This window comes from Mustela nigripes, chromosome X (genome assembly GCF_022355385.1).
Source record: "Mustela nigripes isolate SB6536 chromosome X, MUSNIG.SB6536, whole genome shotgun sequence".
In the NCBI taxonomy this organism is placed as follows: Eukaryota; Metazoa; Chordata; class Mammalia; order Carnivora; family Mustelidae; genus Mustela; species Mustela nigripes.
Window position 1 is genome coordinate 45,349,894 of NC_081575.1, and position 12,691 is coordinate 45,362,584.

Sequence of the window (12,691 nt, forward strand, 5' to 3'; positions counted from 1 at the left end):
ACAGGGTTCCTACGTCTCCTGTGGGCCAGAATGTGTCCCAAGAAGAAACCTGGGGCAGAGGCCTGCTCACAAGCACCCACACTCACCTCCCTGCTAACACACACAGCACCTACCATCAGGCCCCCCGGTGAGCTGAGGGTCCCCCAGTCAGTTAAGAGGTTCCTGGGAGAAAGGTGTGCCTCGGGGGAGACTCACACCAGGGAGCCACAGAGGGGATGCTCAGCTGGGCTGGGTGCACGAGGGTCCCAGATGTGCCACACGCAGGCAGGCAGTGATCAATGGTGCTGGGTTAACCTGTTATCCACGGGGCGGGGCGGGGCGGGGGGAGAAGTAAAGTTTGGGTCACCCCTCCCAGCCTGCACAGACGTAAATTCCAAGTTGATCTGTGAGACGGCCCTTTCAGTGGAAGAGTGTGAAGGAATTCGGAAACCACACAGGAGACTCTGTCTGTAATCAGGGCATGAGGGAGGACATCCCAGGCCACACACAAAAACAAGAGGCAGTACGGGGAAAGGAGCCTGGCCTCAGGGTGCCCCAGAGGCCATGAGCAGAGAGGAGGAGGGAAGTGACAGGGTGTGAGGTGAGGCCCGCAGCTTGTGTGGCACACGAGGGACTGGCTCATCCTCCGTGGGACTGCGCTGGACTGCAGTGAGGCACTCGTCTGCATCCTAGACCAGCTGCACTGGGGGCAGAAGGGAGCCTGGGGCCAGCCCTGGCCACAGTTGTCCAGCTGTCCGCTGAACGCTGCTGTGGCAGCTTAAAGATTGGCCTGGTGAGGGCTGTGACACTCTGTGGGGTGGGCACATCAAAGTGAGGGGCTGGTGGGGGGGAACTGCAGTGAGACTGGAGCTAGCTAGGGTCCCGGTGAGGAGGCAGAGTCTGAGACTGGCTGTATGGGCTGGGAAGCAGGAAGTCTGCAACTTCCTGTGTGTGCTCTTCACAGGGGTAGGGGGGGCTGGGAGGTCAAATCCCAAGAACTGTAGGAGGGGTAGCAAGCCGGGGAGGGCACTGGGAGTCAGTGTGCAGCCAGTACGTGCAGGCACCTGATGTAGACGTCACCGGGAGATGCCTGAGAAGCAAGACCAGGCCTTTGGTGGAGCTGGAAGGCAGTCCGTGGGGATGGGCCCCCCAGATTTTCCCCAGAGGCAGGCCAGGCTGGGGTGGGCCCCATCACGGCAGGGTCCTTCCCCGACACAATGTGCCAAGCTGTAGCTTTGATGCCCTTGACAACTGTTTACCATGGAGAAGCCCGGAAAGAATCTGTTCCTCGTAGCAGGCAGGTGGGCAAGTTGGCAGGCAGGGGCAGGCAGGCATGGGGCTTGGTGGTCCCATGCCATTCCATTCGGCATTACGTGTTGGGGGTGTACCATGGTCTTCCTGCTGCTGACAGCCTCCAAATGTCTTCATCGGGCCCTGACTGGCAGGCATGCCCCCGAACCCCCTCCACTGCCCCTGGGGCTCCTGCCTGGCACAGCAACCATCCAAGGGATAAAGGGCAGACCAGGGGCCCGAGCTCCCAGGTGCAGGGGGAAGGCTTTGGGAAGGGCAGGGCCAGCAGATGCACAGGAGGCTCTTGCCTTGAGCCAGGACCACAACCTGGAGACCCTTGGAGGCCAACAGTCTTCTCTGTGACAGATAGTCGCTCAGGAGATGAGCAGACAGTCTCCAAGGCCCTCCCTGAGGTAGAAGTCAGCGATGGCCTGAAAGGGCCAAGGGCCTGCCTTGGAGATGGGGGACAATTGCCTGTGGCAGCACTGGAATGGGGATTTGGCAGAGCGCAGAGTGGGGAGGCGCCTGTTAATTTGGGAGTCCGAGCCGGGAGGAAGAAGACCTGCCTCTGTGTTGAGATTCAAGAGGCTGAGCACAAACAGGTGTGTTGCTGAAGACAGCATTGGCCCAGCAGGCTCCGCTTGGAGTGTCCAGGGCACTCCTACTTGGGAAACATTGCCCAGTCCACCCGAGGCTGGCTTGGGAGAAAGGGCTGGTCGCATTAGCAACTCTTAGGAAACAGGACAGCCAGCAGAGGAAGCCTGGAGGGGTGGCAAGCTGTGTGTGTCTGTGTGTGTGTGTGTGTGTGTGTGTGAGAGAGAGAGAGAGAGAGAAAGAGAGAGAGAGAGAGAGAGAGAGCGCCCTGACGGGGTGTGTTGTCACAGCAACCACAAGTCACGTTCTGGCCATCCAAGGTGCCAGTGCCTGGGGAGAGGTGGTGTCCCCGTTGTAGGTTGGAAGATTCCCCAGAGATGGTCCTGGGACCTGGCAGGTCCCCATACCTTGTAGTCAGCCCAGAGACGGTAGGGAGTTGGGCGGGTCGGTTAAAAGCTGAGGGGTTGTAATCCACCTGCCAGCCAAACTCCAGGAGAAGGGAGGAACTGATACAACTATATGGTCTTTGTGGAGGAGAGCATCAGAAGGCAGAGCAGGCACAGAGTGCTGATGCCCAGGGCACAGTGGCCCAGAGCTGCATCCCAGAGAGACCATCAGGCACAGAGGCAGCGCTGCCCAAGGGATGTTTCTTGTTGCCTGTGTTGTGGGCCAGGGCTCAGGGAAAGAGGACCACTGCTTGACACGTCAAAGACACTCAGGGAAGCTGGCTTTGATGATGCAGGGGCCAGGGTTGCTGGGAGAGGTCTGGCAGTGTTGGGAGGGGTGGCAGCAGGAGGCGTCCAGATCCACAGAATGGGTCCATGCACAGGGCTAGGTTCCTCCTTTCCTGCAAGGGGTGCCAGGAGCTTGGGTGGGGGTGACGGAGATGTGTCTCCCAGTGGACCGGCCATAGCCCTGCCAGGCCCCCTCAGCGTCTGCCCTACCACCCTGATCGTGAGTTCATGGAGGGCTCCACTGGCTCCTTTTGGATGGAAGTCACCAAAGGGACAGAGGAGAGGGCAGAAAAGAGGTTCCCTCGAAGGAAGAGGGGGCCGACCCTTCTCCCTCTGCCAGGAATTTGGACTTGGGCTCCCAAGGAAGGGAGTGGGCCTGCAAGTAGGTTTAACAGCTGCTTTGCAGGGGAGGGAGAAGGATGCCAAGTGGGCACGCAGCGAGCGGCAACCATCGCTGCCAGTCTTGTGCGTTAAATGCAGGGGGGTGGGTTGCCAACTGGTCCCCAAGGGTGTGTAGACAGACCCCAAGGATACTGACCCTCTGCCCAGGCTGGCAGTCAAGGAGAGACACCTTCATGGAGGGATTTCTCTGCTCCAGGTGCCAGGCACAATGCCGCCGGCTTCACAAGTGTTGTACCCTGCAACCTCCACGAACCCCATCTCTGCTCCCTGGCTTCCGCCCCTGGCCCCCAGACCCTTCTCCTGAGCACTCCAGCCCACCTCTACCCCTGCCCCCTATGAGCACCTGGTAAGAGTGCCCCTGCCAGGGAGCGAAGGCCCAGGTGGTTCGCCTTGGTCACCTACTTTTGTCTTCCTCTGCGTGTAGACTGTCAACTCAAGGACAAGTTCCACGTCCCGTTTTTGCCAATCAAAGCACACACTTTATTGACGATGCGTACAGATGTAGGCTTGGGTGGAGGAAGTCAAGTCGGTAGAGCACAGAGGAGGGGAGTGTCCTTTGTGGATGACTAGGTTCACCATCCATCAGCTCGCAGCGAAGAAGGAGTCAGTGGGAAAGAAGTCAACCTAAGAGGCAACCGATGCGTTTGCAGCTCCAGCCCCGACACGCGCCCGGTCTCCTCAAAACAGTCCGGCTGACACAGGGAGACCACCGGAGGCAAGACCTCCCCGGCCATGCTCTCATAGGATGTTCTGTAGGCACAGCTGGCTGCTGAAAAGATCCCTTTACCGCAGGAGGAAGGCCGCAAGGGAGTAACTGACAATGCACTTTGCCTGCAGACTGCAAAACCAAGAAGTTACTCAGAGCTCCGGGGGGACCCCTGCCTGGCCCAGAAGAGTGTGGTCCTCAGTGGAGCAAGTGTAACTTTCACCCCGTGATGTGGTGGCTAAGGCCGGGTCTTCAGCAGCACCCACTGTAGATTCTTTGAATGAGAACACAGGTGGGTGTTCTCCAGCAGGGTTTTGGGTGGATTCGGTTCCATTCCGCTCCAGATGGCCCTCTACGAGGCCAGGGTGTCAGGGAGAACCTGTGTGTTTCCGTTCCTGATCAAGAGGGACATGGATGAGAGCAGCGTTTGGGCACCCAGCGAGTCCCCTGCCAAGACCGGCTTTCCAGACAAACCCATCGACAGTTTCAAAGCCTGAACCTCAGCACATCCCCTCCCCTCCCCTCTGATATCAAAGGGAACTTCAAGTCTGAATCGGACTTGGCAAGCATGTTATTAATAACTGTCATGCTTATTAACAAATCTAATCCGGCCTGCTGCAGAAATGAGTTGCAGCAACATGACACAGTCTCCCGACACACTTCACTGATGGACATCTTAATCTGGCCCTGGTTTTCAACTCCTGCATTCAAGTTATCCAGAGTACAGAAAGCCTTCTCCCTAATAGGGTCGGGAGTGGGGATCGTGTTTCCAACAATGGAGAGGCTGGCCAAATGACTGACTATTGATATCATGGCTAAATGGAAAACCAGCATCCTTGGGCTGAGAAAACCACATTTTTCCCTGAATGAAAGGACACTTAGAGAGGTCAAGTACACACCAGGAAGTTGTCATACCCTAAGCATCACTAAAGATATGTTAATTTTCATTGGGGAAAGGGTGATTCTCTTTTATTATTAGGACACTGTTCTCTTTGGGAGTCCCTGTGTTCTTACTGCCCAGGGTTCATTGAGCCTCATACTCTGGACTTTGCTTTACCTAGATCTTTGTTTTTGTTTTTGTTTTTAGATCTCTGATTAAAGCTGAGAGCACTCAACTGTCCTCACCTTGTCTGAAGCTTAATGTGGTTGCAATCTCTTCTGATTAGTGTGGGTAAACACTGTAGTAAATTCTACCTCTGACCTCCTGACCTGTTTTCACTAAATCACCCATTTTGAGTACATCCTACACTTACGCAACACACAGAAGGTTCACCCTCTTCTAAAAACTTTGTGGTGATTGCTGGACATTCTTTTCCTCAACACAATTGTACTAACTACCATCCAACATGGGACTAGGTGCAATGCAAATACATATATATTTTATCTGAGTATCCTCAATTAGACATGTCAACACTCAGAACACAAGGGAATCAAGATCTTTCTTTCTTCACTGAAGGTCTCAATTTTCAAATTTTCTTTTCTGGCTTTAACCTCATTTATACTCATTCCCCTGTTTCCTCAGAGATACAAATTTGACTTTTCCAACACCAAAGAAAGAAGAAAGGAGACCAAAGGCTGGAAGAGGAAGAGTCCGAGTTGCCTTTGGACCCTGTTTTCTGACTCTCACCTCTCTATCCCTACCCTTACCTCCAGGGTATCATACTGCGTAGAGCAATTTTCTGCCTTCTTTGCCTAAATTTATGTCTACAGGTAGGCAAGAGAGAATGGTGATTGGTAGATGTACTGGCACGTAAATACACTCTATCCAGAATGAGAAATCTAGCTTTCAAATGTCTCCCATACAGGTCTCAGACACACCCGCCAGCCTATGCTCCAAATACTTTTTCATCACCACCCCGTACCACCATCAAATGCTTACTTTTTCCATTTCTTTGTCCTTCCGCCACTCTCTTCACCTCACTTTCTTCCCTCAAATGCCCATCTACCCTTCATTTCTGCCCCACTAATTTTGTTGCTGCTTCCCCCAGAGCCAAAAGGGATTGGGATTAAGTACTGTTTTCTTTCTTTTTTGAAGACGGACAGGATCTGAGCGGACAAATGGGCGCTGATTGCAAGTTTGCTTCTACCACCCCCCTGTGGCCAGTTTAGGCGCCACATTTCCTTGAAGAAACCAGTTTCGACTGAATATCCCATACTTTTTCTCTTCCTTTCCCTTGAGTTGTGCCGCCCCCTACAGACAAGCAAGGAAACCAAAAGATAGTGGTTGGTGGAGATTTAGGTCTGGGTGGTAAACCACAATTCTTGTCTTTTCACTGATTCAGGACTCTGTCAAATGATTCTCACCTTTCACTCCTGTACCCTAGCATCAGTTCTTCCTCTGACCCCATTCATCATTTAGAGAACTAAAATGAGCTGGTGGGTGTAGCTGGAGGTGTAGGAAAATCTGACTCTACCCCTTCAGATCTCTGCCCCCAGCCCTACCCTGACCCCAAGTCTCCCCAGGTAATGCTCACTCTCACACCAATCTGTACCCAACCAGAGTTTTTTCCTTCTTCATTCAGCTACAAACACATCTTTCTAAGTTCAACAGGAAGCTGATGGAAAACCAAAAAGATCATCTTTTCACAATTCTTAGTCACCTGAGATACACATGACCAATGAGCCATGGTCTCCAAATTCCCCTTCCACCACCAGTGATTCAGGAGTTTGCCCACTTCTCTCCCTTGCCCTAGTACACCAGACCTGTCACCCATTTTTTAATTTGCCACTCTTAAATCCAAGAGAAAATTCATTTCCATTTTGTCTTTCTCTAATTTCCAGGAAAGGAATGCTTCTCATGCTTCTCATGGAGCAACTATTTCTTTTTATACATTTTATTTTCTTCTAGAATACAGGGAGCAATAGCCCACATCTTCATTCCCCCTCTGCTCAGCCACTAATATCCATCATCTTTCTTGGACCCAGGAGAAAGCAGATTTCATGAAATAAGGCATGAAAGGGAAACTTTAAGTATTTATTTATTTTCTCTGCTCCTGTATCATGGAAAACTAGATTTTTAAAAAAATTGTACATGATTTTATATGTTTAGGGAGTTTTCTGCAGTGTCTTTTGCTAAAATGTCACCACAGGTTATTTCTGAGCATAAGCTTTAATACAAAACACATTCTAGCTGCAGTGTTAACTGTTAAGGTCGATGGGACACTGAGATGAACATATCTGTCTCTTGGGCAAGATCAAATGGCTTTCCAGACAGGCCTACACAAGGCAGGATTTATCTTGCTTAGTTTGCTATACTCTAGGCTCCACATCTTAATTTTGTCTTCAGTCCAAAAATATGATAACTGATGACCTTACACACAATAGAAATGCATGCATATGTTCACCAATAGACATATATAAGGATGTCTATAGTAGCATTATTCATAATAGCCCCAAACTGGAAACATTCCAAATATCCATCAATAGCAGAATGGATAAACAAAATATAGTATATTCACAAATGGCAATGCATATCATACATGCAATAATATGGATTAACCTCACAGACTATGTTAGTAAAAAAATATACAAAAGAATATATACTATGTGATTGTATTTACTTGAAGTTTAAAGAACACAAAATTAATTTATGGTGTTAGAAATCTGAATAGTGGTTATCCTTGGGATGTGTTATTGACTAGATAGGGGAATGGAGAAACCTTCCACTACACTGTTAATGTTTTGTTTCTTGCTCATTTTATGAAAATGTATTGAGATGAACACTTAGGATTTGTATACTTTGTTATATCTATGGTATACTTGAACAAAAGTTTACCAAAAGGCCTCAGTGGTGAATTACAAAAATGGGAGGTGAGTGAATGAAACCAATCTTTCTGCTACTCTGGGTAAACAGAACCAAACATACTTTTTCACTTCCCTGAGGGCACTAGAGCGCTAACAAGATAGTTAAGACTAACTGGTTCAAAATAGGATTGGGGTGGGGGGACGCCTGGGTGGCTCAGTTGGTTGGGCAGCTGCCTTGGGCTCAGGTCATGATCCCAGCGTCCCACATCGAGTCCCACATCGGGGTCCTTGCTCCGCAGGGAGCCTGCTTCTCCCTCTGACTCTGCCTTCCACTCTGTCTGCCTGTGCTCGCTCTCGGTCGCGCTCTCGCTCGCTCGCGCTCTCTCTCTGATAAATAAATAAAATCTTTAAAAAAATAGGATTGGGGGAAGTTGAGCTTAATGTTAGGGCCCCTCCTACCAACGGAGCATATATGGTTATTGAGGGGACTGTTGAGAGGCTATGCAGAATTTTGGACAGCCTCTGGAGGCTAGGGAGACTGATACTGTAATCAAAATATTGTCAAGTGGTATACCTGATGAAGCCCAATGTCTTTCAGATTGTGATGCTGAAAAAGATACATCTCAGAATCAGAATAATTAGGGGTAGACAGGCTGTCACAAAGATACCAGTTTAACTTTTAATAATCTCAGTCACTGAAAAGTAGAATAAGGTAATCCCAGAGTGCTAATCCTCCTAGATGCTTAGTAGCACAAATATAAATTTTCTTTGGAGGGAAATGATGTCATCCTCAAATAATTCCTGAAGTTTTATAAAATACAATATCTGACACACAATAGAAAACAATCAAGTACACAAGAAGACAAGACAAAATTAACAGAAATCACCAGAAATGATAGACAATAGAGAAAGAATCATTGGGGCCTTGGATATTAGAGTTATCAGACATAGATTTTAAGTAAATATGTTTACTATATTTGAGGAGATAGAGACAATATAGAGTATTTCTGCAGATAAATGGAAGCTATAAAAAAGTATAAAACAGAAACTCTAGAAATGAAAAATTTAAAAATCTTATTTAAGAACTGAATAGATGGGGGGCACCTGCGTGGCTCAGTCAGTTAAGCATCCTACTCTTAATCTCAGCTCAGGTCATAATCTCAGGGTCATGAGTTCAAGCACCACATTGGGCTCCATGTTCAACTGGGAAAAAATGAAATAGATGGATTGAACAGCAGAGTACATATAGATGAAGAGAAAATTATTGAACTGGAAAGTGGGTTGAAGGAAATGATCTAGAATAAATCCTAGAGTCAAAAGAAAAATTAGGAATGGATAAGAGAAAGAGAATACAGAGAGTAGGTTCAATATATGTGTATTTGAAATTTAGGAAGAGAGTAAAAAAGAAATTTAGGAAGAGAGGAGAGAACGAATGAGACATAAATAATATCTGAAGAAATAATGGTTGAGATTTTCTGGACTTTGCAAAACATGAAGCCACATATAAGAAGTTCTTCAAATCTGAAGCAAGATAAATTTTAGAAAATCACACCTATTCATATTATAGGAAAACTATTGAAGACCAAAAATAAGGACAATATCAGCAATTGCACTACTAGGCATTTACCCCCAAAATACAGATGTAGCTAAAAGAAGAGGTACATGCATCCCAATGTTCATAGCAGCAATGTCCACAATAACCAAACTGTGGAAGGAACCAAGATGTCCTTCAATAGATGAATGGATAAAGAAGATGTGATTCATACATACAATGGACTATTATTCAGCCATTAGAAAGGATGAATACCCACGATTTGCACTGACATGGATGGAACTGGAGAGAATTACGCTAAGTGAAATAAGTCAGTCAGAGAAATACAATTATCATATGGTTTCACTCATATGTCAAACATAAGGAATAGCACAGAGGACCATAGGGGAAAGGAGGGAAATCTGAAGGGAGATTAATCGAAGAGGAAGACAAACATGAGAGACTCTGGACTCCAAGAACTGAGGGTTACAGAAGGGAGGGGGCCTGGGGATGGGGTAACCAGGTAATGGGTATTAAGGAGGGCACATGATGTGATGAACACTTGGTGTTATATGTAACTAATGAATTGTTGAACACTACATCAAAAACTTATGATGTACTACATGTTGGCTAACTGAACATAGTAAAAATAAAGTAGCTATAAATAAAAACCTTAGATTACCTTCAAAGCAGCAACAATTACACTGATAGCTAACTTCTCAACAGAAAAAATAAAGCCAGATAATGGAAGAATATTATTAAAGTGCTGAAAGGAAATTAATGCTAATTTAGATTTATATTCCCATAGACAATATCCTTTACCTGTATCAGTGAAATAAAGGCATATATATATATGTGTGTGTATATATATATGTGTGTATATATATATCAGATAATGCCTTTATTAGACATATATATGCCTTTATTAGACATATATACACATATATATCAGATAATGCCTTTATTAGATATATATATGCCTTTATTAGACATATATATATATATATATATATCCTAGATGGCTCAGTTGATTAAGCGGCTTACTTTGGCATGATCCCCGGGTCCTGGGATTGAATCCCATATCAGACTCCTTGCTCAGCAGGGAGCCTGCTTCTCCCTCTGCCTGCCGATCCCCACGTATGTTTCCTCTTTCTCACAAATAAGTAAATAAAATCTTTGGGGAAAAATACCTTTAACATACAGAAAATTTGAAAGTGTAAAAATGGAAAATATATACTGTGAAAACACGAACTAAGAATAGGCAACTAAAAATGGGCTTTACATCAAAAAGCATTACTACAGATAAAAGGGATACTTCATGAGGAAAAAATGTGTAATTCACCAGGAAGATGTAACAGTTCTAAAGGTACCTCTAATAACATAGCTTCAAAATACACACAACAGAAATGGACAGAACTACAAAAAATAATAGAGTGGGAAGTTATAACATATCTCTTTCCATAGTTGACAGAATAAGCAAATAAAAACAGCAGAGATATAAAAAATGTGAGCATGATTAGCAAACTTGATCTAATTAGTTCAAACTTTGGTTGGTATAAAACTATATTCAACAACTATAAAAGATACATTATTTTTAAAAACATATGGAACATGTATAAAAATTGAACATATCTTGGGCCATACATCAAGTTTTAACATTTCAAAAAGATTAAAATCATATAGAGTATGTTCTCTAATCACGGTCACGGTGCAGTTAACTAGAAATCAATAATAAAAATGCAACTAAAAATCCAAATATTTTAGAGATTAGGAAATACATTTCTAAATAACCCATGGGTCAAAGAAGAACTTAAAATTACAACTAGAAAACATTTTGCATGGGATGGTAATGAAAATATTGCACTTGAAGCTGTGAAAGATACTCTGCTCCTGGCTATAGTAGCCCTACTAATGGAAGACTAATCTCCCACTTAGGACAAGAAAAGCTGAAAAATATTCATGGTATTTAAACAGATTAAATTATTGAAAGACATGGAAGAGCTTCCAAAGCATCCAGGATTGATACCTTTCCAGGTATCAAAAACCTGGAAAGAAGGGAAAATTAATGAGACAAAACTGACATTTTACACCTATTTTCCCTTTGAGGCATTGACCAGTTCATTATCGACATAGATGAAGAGGCTGAAAAGAAGCTGTGAAGAGGCAGAAACCTGAATAGAGCTTGCAGCAGTTACACAGAGCTAAATCTAGATTCAAAATCTGGAACTCAGAGCCAAGTAGACAGCCAGGGTTTAATAAACTAATCTCCTGGAGACAAGGAAATTACAAAGAAATGAAATGGGCAGTCTAAGTTAATTTTCTTCTTGATACATTCACCAGTTCTTAATAGATGTAAAGCTAGAAGCAAAGAAACAAAGCAGAAATAGGCAATTAAGAGGCTGGGAAGATAAAAAGAGCTATTGGCTTCGTCAAAGTACAGTGAACATTTAAAAATTGGAGTTTGGGGATTTCCAAAGTTAGAGGAACTGATAAACACCCCAGGCAGTCAGTTAGTAATCCTGAAGGATTATACCCTAGAAGTAAGGGTGACCTGGAAATAGAATAGGTCTGACAAAAATTGAAATCCAACCTCAAAATAGTTCAATACTTTATTTGCCTAAGCTAATTTACTCCTAAACTGCTTTTATAAAATGAAAGAAAATCCTCTACAAATTAAGGAAATGACATCTCAATTTTCTAGAGTTTTTCTCTCATAATGTTCAACATTGGAATAAAAGCACACTGAGAGACATGACAGATGGAAATTATTTTTAAAAGGAGAAAAAGAAACCAAGAGAATAAAAAAATAGACAAAAGATACAGACCTGTGTGAGATTAAGTTATTGGATGTACCAGGCATAGAGTTTAAAATAATTATAATTAATATGTTCAAGAAAATAGATGACAAGATGGACAGTTTCATCCATGAACTGAAATGGAGGAGAGGGAAATCAAACAAATTCTAAAACTAGAAAATATAATAGTGACTTTTACTTTCATTTCCAACATATAAAGAGCTTAGAAGTCCTTCTAATAGATTTTCTTGATAGAAAATCAACAACTTTTCTAAGATTTGTTAGAGAACTAAGGTAACAGGGCAAACCAACACCCCCCAAATCTGGAGCTACAGACAGAATCACAGGTAAGATAAGCTTACTTGAAACAGAAGCCTCTGGAGCCAATAACTGGTTAGAACACTTAAGTGGTAACTTTGATGAATTGCTAGAGGCTGAGTGTATACTAACTTAAAAGTGAAAACCCATGGGGGAGAATTTTAAGGGGGCAGTATCACGCTTTCACTGATTTTAGCTCAAGAAACCCCAACAAGTTCTTGTGATGGAGATTAAAGAAAAATCCCCTTGTGTTTCTGGCAGAAGGAGAAAATAAACATTTTAAATTGTGGCCAGGGGAAAATTGATCATTCTGAAATATGTCCAGAGTGTTTTTCATAACAGGGCTGTCCTGAAAGAAAAGTTACTTTTTCTTATCTGACCCAGGGGACAAACAACTGGCCAGCTCCAGCCCCATTCTAGACTTCCTATTTCATGTAAAGAGGAGAAAAAGTACCATTAATCAAAGGGATCTAAATTAACATTTGTAGAATACTTCATCCAACACCACCAGCACAATACACGTACTTCTTAAGCTCACATGAAATATTCACCAAGATAGATCACATTTTAGGCATTAAAACACATCTTAACAAATTTA

At 44.6% G+C, this 12,691-nt stretch overlaps 1 protein-coding gene across 1 annotated transcript; it reads right to left on the minus strand.

Moving 5' to 3' along the window:
• Positions 1-3,450: 3,450 nt before the first annotated feature.
• Positions 3,451-4,618, minus strand: ARMCX6 (armadillo repeat containing X-linked 6). The gene is given in 3 exon segments (XM_059385205.1): positions 3,451-4,225; positions 4,228-4,503; positions 4,505-4,618. Coding segments are annotated over 3 exon segments (558 nt in total). The 3' UTR covers positions 3,451-4,057.
• Positions 4,619-12,691: the final 8,073 nt, after the last annotated feature.